This window comes from Pseudorasbora parva, chromosome 16 (genome assembly GCF_024679245.1).
Source record: "Pseudorasbora parva isolate DD20220531a chromosome 16, ASM2467924v1, whole genome shotgun sequence".
Classification (NCBI taxonomy): domain Eukaryota; kingdom Metazoa; phylum Chordata; class Actinopteri; order Cypriniformes; family Gobionidae; genus Pseudorasbora; species Pseudorasbora parva.
Window position 1 is genome coordinate 26354835 of NC_090187.1, and position 16443 is coordinate 26371277.

Genomic DNA, 16443 nt, shown 5'->3' on the forward strand with positions numbered 1-16443 from the left:
GTTACAACATATAATTCAAGACATTAGTTTATTTATATTCGGAGGGACTGTCACTCATGTCAGAAAGTAAGTAACTAAAATAATGTGAGTGGCCAGCGCTGATTTGAGACGCGAACCGTTTAGAACGATTCAGTCCGATTTGGTGAACTGGTTTGCCTGGTTCACTAAAAAGAACCGTTTCAAAAGAACCGGTTAAAAAGAACGATTCGTTCGTGACCGGACATCACTAGAGTGATGATCCGATCGGGCTCACGAGTGAAGAAGAAATTGTTCGCGTTTGTGCCTTTCCGAATTGTAAAAATTTGCAGCGAACACTTGACTAACTTACAAAGACACAACACAGCCGGGCCGGTTGAAGAAAAATGCCATTCCGTGGTTAAAGACGGATGCAACCACTGTGGAGGTAATGGAAGCTTTATTTATCCTTCCATTTGGGCACACACGGCTTGAGGAAAGATGTGCAGTAATTTAAAATAATCTTGCTTTACACACACAACGCTCTTACCAACTGGACTGTCTTTTTTTACGGCTACCGCTGCGTTCCCACGGGACTTCAGCGCGAGACACAGCTAGCCGGCTAAAACTGGTGAATTTAAACAATGGCTAAGTGGCTAAACCCATCTCGTTGTCGTATGAGGGACCTGTTCATGTTGGACAGACATTTTAATTGCATTTTGTGTCTGTTAAGAGGCACAAAGACACCCTTTACGTGCATGCCCCCAAAGTTGCCGTTTTAGCTGAGTGGGGGCTCTGGGCATTAACTGTAAAAACTCTGTGTTGCAAGCACCAATCCGGTTTTTTTTTTTTCCTATAGACCGTACTCACAAAGATGTAACGATCAAGATAAACGTAAAAATTTGCCGGAGTTGTCCTTTAACAATACTTTGTTATATACCCTTTGTTGGCAAAGTTTTCTGTAAGTCGCCACAAGGTTTTTACACACTGTTGCTGGTAGTTTGGCCCATTCCTCCATGCAGAGCTCCTTTAGAGCAGTGATGTTTTGGGATTGTCACTGGGCAACCCAGATTTTCAACTCTTTCTATTTTCCCTCCCTCTAACTCCCTAAATATTTTCTATAGGGTTGAGATCTGGAGACTGGCTAGGCCACTCCAGGAACTGGAAATGCTTCTTACAAAGCCGCTCCTTCGTTGCCCGGGCGGTGTGTTTGGGAGCATTGTCATGCTGAAAGACCCAGCCACGTTTTATCTTCAATGCCCTTGCTGATGGAAGGAGGTTTTTACTCAAAATCTCATGACACATGGCCCCATTCATTCTTTCCTTTACACGGATCAGTTGTACTGGTCCCTTTGGAGAAAAACAGCCCCAAAGCATGATGTTTCCACCCCCATGATTCACAGTAGGTATGGTGCAACTCAGCATTCAGTCTTCCCAGCCTGTTACAGGTCTACAATTTTGTTTCTGGTGTCCTTTGACAGCTCTTTGGTATTGACCATAGTGGAGTTTGGAGTCTGACTGTTTGAGGTTGTGGACATGTCTCTTTTATACTGATTACATGTTCAAACAAGGTGCCATTAATACAGATAACGAGTGGAGGACAGAGGCCCTTAAAGACTAACCCTGCATCCCAATTCAGATACTATCAATACTTAATAGTATTCGAAATAAGAATTAATATGTCCCAAATCGTAGAATATTGAAAAGAGTATGCCAAAGATACCCGGATGATGTATTATTTCCGGTCAATATTCGAAGTGCGGATCGACGCACAATCTAACGGCTGATATTGCCGACAACCCTTTGCAAGTTTAACGTGATTTAGATTAGAACTACAATAAAAAAAGTGTTAAAAACTACAAACATGAGGGATGTGCAAGTCCGACAGTTAAGTAGAGAGGTTTAGATAAAGGGGTTTGAGTGATAAATTATCGGTATTTAGCCTGACAAAAATATATTTATTCAGTGTTGTCCACATTATATTTCACCTGCAGCAGCATTGTGAACTTTTGTAATCATATGTTTGGCCATTAACTTTTAAAGCATTGGTATATTTAAACTGCAAACACACGAGGACAGTATCTGGATTAAAGACCCACGAATGGCAGATCAACATGCGGCTACATTTCTCTCCGATATGGTAGGAGATTAAACTGAATGTGGAGGATTTGACGATGATTGAGTGCAGTTTAAACTGTGATGAGATGCACGTAACTAAGCAACAGAGTCCATTATAGATGAAGAAGTAGTATGTCCCAAAACTTGCATACTCTTTTGCTACACATTTAAAAGTACATACTTTTTGGTCACAAAAAGAGTACATACTTTTAGAATGTAGTGTAAGTAGGTGAATCGGGACACAGCACAAGTTACAAGTCTGTGAGAGCCAGAAATCTTTCTTTTTTTGTAAGTGACTAAATACTCATTTTCCACCATAATTTGCAAATAAATTCTTTAAAAATCAGACAATGTGGTTTTCAGATTTTTTTCTCATTCTGTCTATCATAGCTGAAGTGTATTTAAGATAAAAATTACAGGCCTCTCTCATCTTTTTAAGTGGGAGAACTTGCACAATTGGTGGCTGACTAAATACTTTTTTGCCCCACTGTATATAATCCGAATTACGGAAATGTTGGGACATTTTTTAGATTTGAATAAAATGACAACTGAAAGACTTTCAAGTCACATGAGCCAATCTTTTATTCACAGTAGAACATGTTTAAACGGATACATTTTTTCACTTTTATCCAATAGATGAGCTCATTTCAAACGTGATGCCTGCTTCAAGTCTCAAAAAAGTTGGGACAGGGGCATGTGTAGCATCTATTCTTTTTCAAACAGTGAGCTATGATTTTCTGGAATGTTAAGAGTTGGAATTTGATCCCATTCTTGCCTGATATAGTTTTCCAGTTGCTGAAGAGTTTGTGGTCATCTTTGATTTATTTTCCGTTTAATGATGCGGCTAATATTCTTTATAGTTGAAAGATCAGGCCAATTCTGCACCCGGACTCTTCTACGACGAAGCCATGCTGTGGTAATAGTTGCAGTATGTGGTTGTCCTGCTGAAATACACAAGGCCTTCCCTGAAATAGACATCGTCTGGAAGGGAGCATAGGTTGCTCTAAAACCTTTCATATCAATATATCTTTCAGCATTCAGAGTGCCTTCCAAAACATGCAAGTTGCCTCTACTGTATGCACTTATGCACCCCCATACCATCAGAGATGCTGGCTTTTGAACTGAATGCTGATAGCACGTTGGAAAGTCTCCCTCCTCTTTAGCCCGGAGGACATGGCGTACAGGATTTCCTACAAGGTCAAATTTGGACTCGTTTGACCATAGAACACTTTTCCACTTTGAAATAGTCAATTTTAAATGAGCCTTGATCCACGGGACATGACAGTGCTTCTGGACCATGTTCACATATGGCTTCCTTTTCGCACAATAGAGCTACAGTTGGCATCTGCAGATGGCACGACGGATTGTGTTTACCGGAAGTATTCTTGAGCCCATTTAGTAATGTAATTGACACAATCAGGGTGAGATTGTGAGATGTCGTCTGAGGGCCCGAAGACCACATGCATTCAATAAAGGTCTTTGGCCTTGTCCCTAGAGATTTCTCCAGTTTCTCTGAATCGTTGAACGATGATGTTATGCACTATAGATAACGAGATTTGCAAAGCCTTTGCAATTTGACATTGAGAAACATTGTTTTTAAAGTATTGCACAATCTTTTTACACACTCTTTCACAGACTGGAAACTGCCCCTCTTTACTTCTGAGAGACTCTGCCCCTCTAAAGCCTAGTTCAGACAGCACGATTTTGAAACTCGTTGGGTCACTGCTCTTTTCACACTGCATGACTATCTGGGGTTATCATTCAGTCACTGCTGTGTTCACACTACACAATTGTTTGACGACAAAGGAGTTCACACTGCATGACTGAACAAGAGGAAGAATCGCCGACAACTCTCTCTCTCTGGTGCGCAACCTACGTTTCCCAACTACACGTGTGATGTGACAAGTAAACAACGCGAGATCACGTGCGTCAGACCGGAGTTCTCACGCGAGACTTGGAATTGTTATTAAACTTGTTGAATTTTCAATAATTGGAATTGTCAATAATGTTATTATTATTGGTAAAATGATAGACTGCACAAAGTTTGCTTCAAATTGTATGTGTGCTGATTTATGAAGCAAAAAAAAAAAAAAGAACATGGCGACAAGAAATTGTTGGAGGGAGCAAGGATTGTGTTCTGCAAAGAGTTTGAGGTAAATAAATAATTTTGTAGTGCTGCTGCTGCGGCTGGATGTGCAAATGTTTGGCCTTTGTTTCTGTTTGATAGAATTGTAAATATATTTATTAAAATACTGATATTCTGCTCTATAACTCCTCCCTGAACCTCCCGCTGCCCCGTATCTCACTCTCTCATTGGCCGTCGGTCATCGCCGATGTAATTTTCAGTCAGAACTCAGTTCACAGAGCAGGAGTTTGAATCGCCGACAGGTCCATATTTATTAGCATGTCAATTATCTCACCGGCGTCAGCGACTCGTTGGCGATTCTCTCTGATCGCGTCTTTGATTATTCACACTTCGTGATTGTCACTCGCGTGCACGAGCACCGATTTGCCTATGATCTCGGGCATTTGTCGGCGATTTCCCAAAACCTGTCTGCGACTCAAAATCGGAGCAAAAATCGGGCAGTGTGAACTCGGCTTAAGACATCCCTTTTATTGCTAATCATGTTACAGACCAGATATAAATTAACTGAATTAGTTGCTAGATGTTCTCCCAGCTGAATCTTTTGCAAATTTCTTGCTTTTTCTGCCAATTGTAGAAGGCAAAATTTTGAAATGAGCTCAATTAGTGGATAAAAGTGTACAATTTCTCTATTTAAACATTTGTTTTGTTATCTATGTTCTATTATGAAAAAAATATTGGCTCATGTGATTTAAAAATCTTTTAGTTGTCATTTTATAAAAAGTGGCCCAATTTTTCAGAAATTCGGGTTGTGTGTGTATTATGTATGTATGTATGCATGCATATTATATATATTAACACAACATTCCTGAACCATTTTTGCTTTGTGGCAGTGCACATTATTCTGCTGAAAGAGGCCACAGCCACCAGAGAATAATGTTTTTATGAAAGGGTGTAGTCTGAAACAATACTTACGTAGGTGGTATGTGTCAAATTAACATCCACGTGGATGGCAAAACAGAACATTGCCCAAAGCATCACTCTGCCTTCGCCGGCTTGCCTTCTTCCCATAGTGCATCATGGTGCCATGTGTTCCCCAAGTAAGCACACCTGGCTATCCACGTGATGTAAAAGAAAACGTGATTCATCAGACAAGGCTACCTTCTTCCATTCCTCCTTGGTCCAGTTCTGATTCTCACATGCCTACTGTTGGCATCTTACTTAGGCTATGGACAGGGGTCAGGCCACCCTGACTGGTGTGCAGCTATGCAGTCCCATATGTAACAAACTGTACTGCACTGTGTATTCTGAGTTTCTGACACCTTTCTATCAGAATATGAGCTACAGCAATTCATCTGATTGGACCACACGAGCCTAATAATAATAATAATAATACATTTCATTTGTACCCATGTTCTTCCTACCTGTATAACAACTTAACAAGTATAGGAAATATAGATAAATTGTTATCAGTTTGCACTGCATAAATTATGAATTATATAGATTAATCCTTATTAAAGGTAGGCCTACAGAAGTTATTTAGTCAAGTAAAGAGCAAATTTAGTGAGCAATTACTTTTGTTCGTTACATTGTCATTATAAGTGGTTACTGTCACTTTAGAAGATCTTTCGCTGTCGCACATTATGCAGATGTGAGATGCTGAAGTCGCAGTTACAAAACTTACAAAACGAGTGTCTGTCCCCCATCTGCTCCTCTTCAGAAAATTAAATTCGCTGTCCCATTGATCATGGGATTTACACGAGGGTTTTAGCAGGAGTGCTTTCTGTCTCTATCTTTACGTCCATCATCCGTCTCTCTCTGTTGTTTTTTTTGTTGTTGTTTTTTCCCGCGTTGCCGTTGCCACTCGTCATCTGACCTCACCATATAGACCCTAAAAAGACTAACCTCGCGACAACGGCCACCTACAGACCTACAGTCCTACAGTAGCCTACTAGGCTACTGCAGATGGCAGTTATCGCGAGGCTAGATACAGAGCTCAGATTGGAAATGTTTTTTGTTTTTTTACTCCGGTATTATTATTTTTTAATAACGCAGGTTAGGCTACGGGAGATTTACAGGAAAATACTAATACGGGAGGACGGCGGGAAAGAAGGGTAAAATACGGCACTTTCACCCTTGTTCCTTTCTTGGACCACTTTTGACCACTACAGACTGGAAAAAATACACCCCACAAGAGCTGCAGTTTTGGAGATGCTCTGACCCAGTCATCTCCGTCACAATTTTGCCCTTGTCAAATCCCTTCGCTCAATCCTGACACTTGCCAATGTTTTCTCCTTCTAACACATCAACTTTGAGGACAAAATGTTCACTTGCTACCTAATAAATACCAACCACTAACAGGTGCCGTGATGAAGAAATAATCAGTTATTTACTTCACCTCATCATGTTATGCCAGCCCATGCATACGCTCGTAAAATAACATATTATATAAACATGTCACCGAAAATAAATAAATCAATAAACTATATTTAACATTCAAAGTTAAAAACAAACAAAATGTGTTGTAATTTATATTGCGATCACATGCGCTCTGTGATTACATATACTGAACAAACTTTTATCAGCGTTAGTCTCGGATTTATCCACTAGATGGCAGTAATGACTCAGATTGATTTCTAGCAAACAGAGACCTATGACAGAGACGCAGTAAACGGAAGTGTAAAACGGCTTCCCGTTGTATGTTTATGTGAAAAAGTGGCACATCATCATATAATCGTGAGATTTTCGCAATTTGTGAGTTATGGACATCCTCAAAGCAGAGATCGCGAGGAAAAGAAAGCTCATAGAGGACAAAGATCTCGTAGACGTGAGTATCGACTGTTCTAGAATGTTTTGTAGTTCGGATCAGTTTACTCTTTACACCGTTGTGTTAAGTTGTGTTTTTAATGTTTATGCAGTTGTGTGCACACATATGTGGGTTTGTGGAATGATGTACTCTTGCTGTTTCTCCAGGACTCAAAGAAATACTTCAAAAGAGCTGATCTCGCGCGTAAGGAAGAGGAAGAATATTATAGGAGATGTGGATACAAGGTATACTTCAGTTGTGAATGTTACATCATGAATGATACAGATTCAATTATTTCCATTTTTACTCATGTGGTTGAACACAGCTGGTCGAAAACACCTTTAATCACGTTTTCAGTCTTTTAGTTGCCTTCTAAAATTAAAAAGACCTATTTTCATCCATAAAGACCAAATGTATACAGCGAAAAACAAATACTATGAATATGGAAAATTGTTACATTGTTTTTTTTACTCAGTGTATTTCTGTAATGTGTTATATATATATATATATATATATATATATATATATATATATATATATATATATATATATATATATATATATATAATATAAAAACATACACACACACACACACACACTTTTATGGTGATGTTGCAGGTTTATTTTAAATCGATACATTTTAGGCTCTTTTGTTTTTTATAAATTAAAATATTGAATATCTTCATATATATATATTTCCCCTACTGATAATATACATAAAGATATATATATATATATATATATATATATATATATATATATAAATATAAATAATATAAAAATATATAATTTTTTTTATTTTTATGGGAGTAGTCTCAGACTACCAAAACAGCTACGTATTTTCATCTATAAAGACTCCATTTATACAGTGAACAACTAATAATATAAATATGTAAAATATTATTTAATAAATATTTTGTTTCCATTGTTATATTATGTTTTTACTTAGTTAAATGCTCTGCTTATTTTAATATTATTTTTATTTTAATATTTTTTATTTATTTAGTTGAATCTTATTACTTTTATTTTTGTTCCATTTTATCAGACCATAATTTTATTTTTATATATTTTTTTTAATTTGCTCTTATTTTTATATTTTTAGCTTTCATGTTAATTTTAGTTTGCTTTTGAGTAATTTCATTTAATACGTTTGTTTTAAATATTGCTATTTCAGATTCATTTATTTTTATTTCAGTTTTTATTTCCAATTAATAATTGTATTGCTTTAACTTAAACTTATTTCAGTCTACTGCAAATGCAGCTTTTCTCCTTTTTGTTTAGTTTAAGTTTTTCAAGGAATATTTTTTTGTTATTGTATTTCAGCTTTATTTAAATTAACAAAATGTTTTAGTTAATAAAAATAACCCAGCGACATTAGAGGGGTCAACCATCCACTGTAGCTTTAAAAGAATTGAACTGTCCCATTTAAAATGTCTTCCCATGCTCACGCATTTGCTCTTTCACTCTAGTTCTCTCCTCCAGCAGTGTCTTCCGTCTGCTGTGTATCTCTTCTCATATTGTCTTTCCTGATGTGTGTGTGTGTGTTCTGTGAGTTTAGGTTTCTAATGAGCAGCCTGTGAGACAGGTAGGGCTCAGGCAGACAGAATGCATGCTGCCAGAGAGAGATGTTTGACCGGGTTTCGGCATGACTGAAGAACATTTGTGTGTTTAATTGCCTTTGCTCCCAGTGTTGCACAAGCTGGAGGCAGCACCATCCGAATTTTAAGCCCAGCCTGCATAATGATCACAATAAAATCGGTGCTTTATGTGACAAGGATGCCCACCCAGGAGCAAATCAAATCAAAGTTGCTTAAATTCTAGATCTCTTGCCTGCTCTTTCATTTGTGCAATGCTCAAGGTTTATTTTTTATTTTTTTTTACTTGATTTACTTTGATTTAGCAGTGCACTGCATGCATGGTGTGTTTAATTAAAATCAGTGTCAAGATACAGCTTCAGTATCAGAGCATGACCGACAGGTTCATTATGGCAAGAGAGATATGTGATTCTTTGCTGTTCACCCATTGCATCTTGGGAGAATTATGTGCACTCGTGCATATACAAGATTAGAAGAAGATTTAATCAATATAAAAAATGCATTGCTGCATGATTATATGTAGAAGTATCTGTTTGGCCTTTTTACTCGAAAATCTTGCCAGAATACTTTTTCCTTTTGTTGTTTATAAATTTATGATTATTATTTTTGCAAGCCGCCCTTCTCAATCTCACATTTATATGATTTGCAAAGGAATCAGCCTGATTTAAAAATAATAAAATGGAAAAAGGAGACTCTCTATACAAATATTTTTGTATTTTCTTTTCAAGCTGGACAAGACTGAGGATGAGGAGCCTCCATCTACATCAGCCAATCCTGTGTTAGAACTAGAGCTCACAGAGGAGAAACTGCCAATGACGCTCTCAAGACAGGAGGTGGGACAGCCAATCAGAGCTCACTGTATGTTACTTGTATACTGTACTTGTTTTCTTGGATTATCAATCAATCTTCGGGCTCCGTGTAGGTGATCAGACGTCTGAGGGAACGAGGTGAGCCGGTCCGTCTGTTTGGTGAATCCGATTATGATGCCTTCCAGAGACTCCGTAAGATTGAAATTCTGGCGCCAGAAGTAAACAAGGTAAGAGTCATAGGAATTTAGACAGATCGCTATCACATCCACCTTTACTCTAGCCATCTTGACACTCTTGTCGCGTGTAGTGTTTGTTTACCAGGAAACCATATTGGCTTTCCCTGCAAGAAAACACAGTTAAACATATTTTGCCAGTGCTTTTAAGAATATAGTACATTATATTGCTCATTTACATACTTTTTACGGATTACCTTGTCTGTATGTTTAGGGTCTGAGGAATGATCTGAAGGCTGCCATGGATAAGATCGATCAGCAGTATCTGAATGAGATTGTGGGTGGAGCAGAGGGTTCAGTTCTGCTGGACACACAACACGACCTCAAAGTGCATGAAGAAAATACCACCATTGAGGAGCTGGAGGTAAACTCACACACAGAACCCACACCGTTAGCTTAAACTCATTTATATATCATCCGTATAACAGGTCAATTCCAGAATCTGTATAAAGGTGTCTGATTAGGAGTATTTTAAGCATGGTCCCACTAGGTGGCACTATAATCTTACATCTGAAATCTAATGTTCTTCATAACTGGAATACGAGGAGACCTGGGGCTCCGTTCTTCGTACCTCGCTTAATACATCTGAGATGTGACAGATACCAGATCTTTTAATCGTGATAACGGATCTCTGGCTAATTTGGTTCTTTAAACGAATTTGCAGATTGGATTAAAATATCTGTATTAAGTTATCTGAGATCACTGCTCGTGCCTGTGTTTTCTGAAGAGGGCAGATGCATCAATACTCGAAACCACGATCAGCAATGCAGCGATTGGCTGCCGTCAGGACAACGTAATGACATCATATAATTAAACAAGCCACCTGGCAAAAAACGTGTCAAAGAACAAAAAACACACATGTCTAGACCTTTATAAGGAAACAGACAAACGACCAAACCAACATAAAAGTTAGATAAATTAAATGTGCAGTTTTGATGAACATGATTCCTAATTATTTATATTTACGATTTTATAATATTTGTACACACTTGTAATTTTTGTATTCAATTTGAAGCTGATTTTTTATGCGACAGTATTAATTAAAGTTTCTTAACGGTCAAGATCAAATTATCTGCATCTCTTGCGCTGCATCAAGCCACTCCCATAATATCTGTCATCACTCAAATTAATGCACGACAAAGATTAACTGCACAATGTGTGTAAACCTCCAATACAACAACTATAAAGTAATTATTCTATCACAATTCACAAATAAATCTCTCAATCAAGTGACTGTGTCTATAGTATTATATGCAAATTTTACACAACATTAAAATATTATTTTCAAATAAACTTTTATTTTTATTATTATTTTCAAATATTATTGCCCCTGGTTTAGTAATGAAGTCTTGTAATAAAGTAGCAGTGGCTGGGACAGATTTTAACTATCACCTCAAGATGCGATCTAATCCTGTTTACATGAAGTAAGCTCATGTAAGAGCCAAACAATCCGAGATCTACCCAAATCGTCAACAATCAAATCCAGCTAACTGAGTTTGCGACGTGCAAAGAACGGCCCCAGGGGTTCCCAAAAATACTCCTCTCTAAAGACATTAAAAATAAACATGTGAATTCATCAATATTTCTCCAAATGTGACTAATTTTGTTAGTCCAATTTTTTTTGTTGACTAATTTTATTGACTATGCTTGAGTTTTGTTCAGTTTATTAACCAGTTAGACAATACAATTTTCGATTTTAAAAACTGCCAAACTGACCTAAAACCAGCCCAGTTTTTTTTCCACCCGCCCAAAAATGCTTGCACAATCAAATTCACAACCGACCAATTAACAACAATCTAGCAACGCTGATCTGAGGACACTTCAAGCAAATCTTTAGGTCGAAGATTGGGAAACTAGTCTATCTACATTATTATAACTGGCTGTCTGGATACTAATGCTTTTATGATTGAAGTAACTGTATAATATAAGATTAAGCATGTGTGATGCTAAATTAATAACCTTTATAAAACAGGTTCTGGGAGCATCTCTTGGCACTGATGATTTTAGAGACATGGACATCATAAACAAAGTACTGAGGGTATGTATTTTTTTTTATTTACTGTGGTTTTACATTTGTAAGTTAGTTTAAATCTTGTACTGATTTTAATAGCAATGCATTCAGACAATATTCAATATTTTTTTATTATTTAAATTAGTGATGTCAATTGACACAATTTGCCATGATCAGTCATCATTTAAATTAATAAGAGGCATCTACTGTGGTTATCCAGATTATTTGACTATGCTCAGTTGTTTTACTCTAAATAGGATGGTAAAATGAATCATTGGAGTTGTCAATGTGATCTGAATCATTTGATGAAACGATCCTTAACAAATATGTAAAGAATAATTGATGACCAGTCTTTGATTTATTAGAAAAAAATTACACTGGTGATTCTGCCATGCCATGTAGATTTATCTGACTGTAATCAATTAGTCTTCTTATACTGTGTTAACCACACCTCAAGACATTTTAAGTGTAATTTTCTTTCTAAATGTACATATTGTGCATATTACAGAAAATGTGGAGATTGCAAAAGGATAGGCAAAGGTTTTTAAAAAAAAAATTATACTGATTGAAACTCTTCATATCCAGATAGCAATCAATAATAAAAGTTGTCTAAATATTTAAATATTCTTATAATAGTCTTATAATTATTTTTTTATAGTTCTTGCTGGGCGTGTGGGCTAAAGATCTAAACAGCCGAGAGGACCATGTGAAGCGTAGTGTCCAGGGCAAGCTCGCCAGTGCCACCCAAAAACAGACTGAATCTTATTTGGAGCCTCTTTTCAGAAAACTACGCAAGAAGGTATGCTGTTCTACATGCGAAGTATTATTATATATAGATTCACAAGCCTTCTGTTTAACTCATTGTGTCTTCTATATTTAGAATTTGCCAGGAGACATTAAGGAGTCAATTACAGACATCATAAAATTTATGCTGGAGAGGGAATATGTTAAGGTTTGTCTTGCTAATTACAATATTTGCTTGAATTTCAGTTCTTAATAAGTATATTTGTGAAAACTTGACTAACACTCTGTGTATATGCAGGCAAATGATGCTTATCTGCAGATGGCTATAGGAAACGCTCCATGGCCCATCGGTGTGACCATGGTGGGTATCCACGCTCGTACTGGACGTGAGAAGATCTTCTCCAAACACGTTGCCCATGTGCTCAATGACGAGACCCAAAGGAAATACATTCAGGTCTGAAATGATACTATGAATAGGAGTTATATTACATAGTTGTGGTGTTGTGTTTTTTTCAGGTCAGTGATCTTTTTTTCTTCTTCACCTTTTCAGGGGCTGAAAAGATTGATGACAATCTGTCAGAAACATTTCCCAACAGATCCCTCAAAGTGTGTGGAGTACAACGCTCTGTGACGTACACATCACAGCATTCAGTCATGTTGTGTCTCGCTCTCTCGTGTTGTAAATAACTTATTGATTATAAATATACAGTCTTGAGAACATGTGGATCTACAGCAGTGGTTTTCAATCCTGGTACCCACTGCTTTGCATGTCTCCCTTATTTAACACGCATGATTTAGAGATCATCAGCTGGTTCGGTGAGAGTTCCATGAACTAAACTGTATCAGGTAAGAGGGACATACTAAATGTGCAGAGCAGAGGGTCCTTAAGACCAGGATTGAAAACACTACATTTTGTTTTTTTAAATAAAAGCTGATGTTACTTGTTGCTGATTGTTTCTTGATGCATTTGCATTTCATTATTCCTCTTTTTACAAGATGTAATATAAGTCTCTGGTGTCCACAGAAAGTGTCTGTGACGTTTCAGCTCAAAATATGCCATTTCCATGCATTTATCTAAATAAAAATGAGCTGCTGCTCCCCACCCTGATTTCCAGAAGAGGGGGCGGAGCCTACAGCTTGTACATCCGATACACTGTCAAAAACTAAAACATCCATTTGGTTTTGATTATCATCTCTACCGCAGTAACACTCGCGTAACATTGCAGTTGTTCATCGTCATGAAAGTTAATTTTTTGCATGTGTTTTAAAGCCATATTAGTCTACACTTCTGATATATGATTTTCAGAGAGCACACACTTGAAGCACGTGTACATGGATATCAGATGGCGCGTCCTGTGAGTATTAAAATGTATTAAAGTTAAAGGTGCCCTAGAATGAGTTGAAACAATATGTTAAATTGTTCTCTGATATCTACATAGAGGGTATGTGGCTTATTTAAGGGCAAAAATAGTCCAGATATAGTTTTACAGGTCCATTTACAACCCTATAAATTGTCCCTAGGATGTAATGCTCTGTTTTTGCCTTATTTGGAAGAGTCATGAATATTAAGGTTGAGCTCTGCTCTGATTGGCTTATTTAAGCAGTTCAGCTGTTCAGGGATGTGGCTTGTGAGCTTCTTTAAGCAGAACATCTCAAATGCAGCATACATGTTTATTGGTGTTTTCAGATCATCCGCACGCAAGAGAGCTTGTGTGCATATGGTTGCCAGATTGTACATGTTTAGGTAAAATACTGGATGGTATACATGTTCTTTTCACAGAAAAGCTCTGATTAGGGGATGTAAATTACTGAAATCTGGCAACCGCAAGCACGAGCGCTCTTCTTTCCCCCTGACAAAACCAGTATACTGTCCGGTGTTTTAGTTATACATGGTACTTGGAGGTTCCTATTGTTACTGTACTAGTATCTTGCGTTATCTAGACAATGCTGTCTCTCTAAGAAACTTTTAAGTTTAATCAGAAATTGTTTAAACAGTCAATAAGTGGATAAAATCACTACTTACTGCTTGCAGGAATATAGTTGTAATTTCCCCCTTCTCCAGTTTAAGAAGCTGAGCGAAGTTTGCTTGAAATGGGCAGAGCAAACGAACGATTTTGAATTAAATTGTTGCGGTATCCGATTATAATAAACATCAACCAAGACTGTTGAAATTTTTTGTCTGTGGGAAGGGTATGAAAAGTCCTCACATCTTCTGCACAGCCTGAAATATGACATTTCCGTGTCCATGAGAGCTGCCGTTTTTGCTATCCTCGCGTTTCGCTTGTTAATCTGCAGTCCCAATGATTCGGCTCTGTCAGTTCCGCCTGACAATGAACATGTTTGGACATATGCAAATGTTGGGGGCGTACATATTAAAGGGGTGGTTCTGTGGTGTTTTTCTAGGCTTGGTTGTGTTTATGGGGCGCAGTTTAACTTCTTTTAAAATTTTAATTCTTTTTTCTTAATACTTCTTTTTGTTTCTTTTTTTTTAACAACATATTTTTCTCATATTTGACCTTTATTCCACACCACTGCCTCCACTGTCCTTTGAACGGCTCATTTGCTTCCTGCTTCTATGAAGGCCATCCCTCCGAAAAACGCAATGGTCTTAGATTGGTTAGATGGCCAAATGTAGTTTCATGTATTTTAATTGGATGAAGTGCCAAGCACAGGTTGTCCAGAAACAGACAACGGTTTTTCATACTCGAGATTTACATAAGAAATAGGAGGAAATGGTGTTTGAGATTCAGAGTATATGATGTCCATGTACTGAACTCTTATTATTTCACTATGGCAAGGTTAATTTTTATTTATTTATTCTAGGGTACCTTTTATTAAAGTTCTCTTTCATGTCTTATTGCGTTTAAACTGTCAAATTCGCACAAGGTTTTGTCTAAAACACAGTTCAAATACACACAATATTTTTTTTCTGTGAATGTAAACAGCAAATAAAGAAATTGCATGTGTATATTAGATCTGTGTATTAAAGTGAAAGCAGCATAATATACACTCACCTAAAGGATTATTAGGAACCTGTTCAATTTCTCATTAATGCAATTATCTAATCAACCAATCACATGGAAGTTGCTTCAATGCATTTAGGGGTGTGGTCCTGGTCAAGACAATCTCCTAAACTGAATGTCAGAATGGGAAAGAAAGGTGATTTAAGCAATGTTGAGCGTGGCATGGTTGTGAGTATCTGAGGTCTGAGTATTTCACAATCTGCTATTAAATTTCTAGGGTTTACAAAGAATGGTGTAAAAAGGGAAAAACATCCAGTGTGCAGCAGTCCTGTGGGTGAAAATGCCTTGTTGAGGCTAGAGGTCAGAGGAGAATAGGCCTACTGATTCAAGCTGATAGAAGAGCAACTTTGACTGAAATAACCACTTGTTACAACCAAGGTATGCAGCAAAGCATTTGTGAAACCACAACATGCACAACCTTGAGGTAGATGGGCTTCAAAAGCAGAAGATTATTCTTCTGCTGTTGTAGCCCATTCACATCTCCACTACAAATAGGGAAAAGAGGCTACAATTTGCACAAGCTCACCAAAATTGGACAGTTGAAGACTGGAAAAATGTTGCCTGGTCTGATGAGTCTCGATTTCTGTTGAGACATTCAGATGGTCTGAATTTGGCGTAAACAGAATAAGAACATGGATCCATCATGCCTTGTTACCACTGTGCAGGCTGGTGGTGGTGGTGTAAGGGTGTGGGGGATGTTTTCTTGGCACATTTTAGGCCCCTTAGTGCCAATTGGGCATCGTTTAAATGCCACGGCCTACCTGAGTATTGTTTCTGACCATGTCCATTTTATACCTTTATGACCACCATACCCATCCTCTGATGGCTATTCCAGCAGGATAATGCACCATGTCACAAAGCTCAAATCATTTCAAATTGGTTTCTTGAACCTGACAATGAGTTCACTGTACTAAAATAGCCCCCACAGTCACCAGATCTCAACCCAATAGAGCATCTTTGGGATGTCGTAGAACGGGAGCTTCGTGCCCTGGATGTGCAGCCCACAAATATCCATCAACTGCAAGATGCTATCCTGTCAATATGGGCCAACATTTCTAAACAGCAT

The 16443-nt window shown here is 37.6% G+C and overlaps 1 protein-coding gene across 2 annotated transcripts; it reads left to right on the forward strand.

The window, feature by feature from the left end:
- The first annotated feature begins 6795 nt into the window (after positions 1-6795).
- Positions 6796-13270, forward strand: prpf18 (PRP18 pre-mRNA processing factor 18 homolog (yeast)). Of its 2 annotated transcripts, XM_067419660.1 has the most exons (11): positions 6796-6983; positions 7130-7207; positions 8521-8547; positions 9286-9390; positions 9480-9593; positions 9814-9963; positions 11572-11637; positions 12269-12409; positions 12491-12562; positions 12653-12808; positions 12905-13270. In XM_067419660.1, exons 1-11 carry the CDS (start codon positions 6918-6920, stop codon positions 12983-12985), a joined length of 1056 nt encoding a protein of 351 aa, XP_067275761.1. In that variant the 5' UTR covers positions 6796-6917; the 3' UTR covers positions 12986-13270. The 2 variants fall into 2 exon arrangements, with proteins under 2 accessions (XP_067275761.1, XP_067275762.1); XM_067419661.1 differs by lacking the exon at positions 8521-8547 and having other exon boundaries at positions 6797-6983.
- The last annotated feature ends 3173 nt before the right edge of the window (positions 13271-16443 follow it).

Bases quoted from the DNA above. Each gene is read 5' to 3' on its own strand.
- prpf18 (XM_067419660.1), top strand. From the start codon at position 6,918: ATGGACATCCTCAAAGCAGAGATCGCGAGGAAAAGAAAGCTCATAGAG. The intron at 9,391-9,479 runs GTGGGACAGCCA...GGCTCCGTGTAG, and splicing joins TGACGCTCTCAAGACAGGAG to GTGATCAGACGTCTGAGGGA. The intron at 12,809-12,904 runs GTCTGAAATGAT...TCACCTTTTCAG, and splicing joins CCCAAAGGAAATACATTCAG to GGGCTGAAAAGATTGATGAC.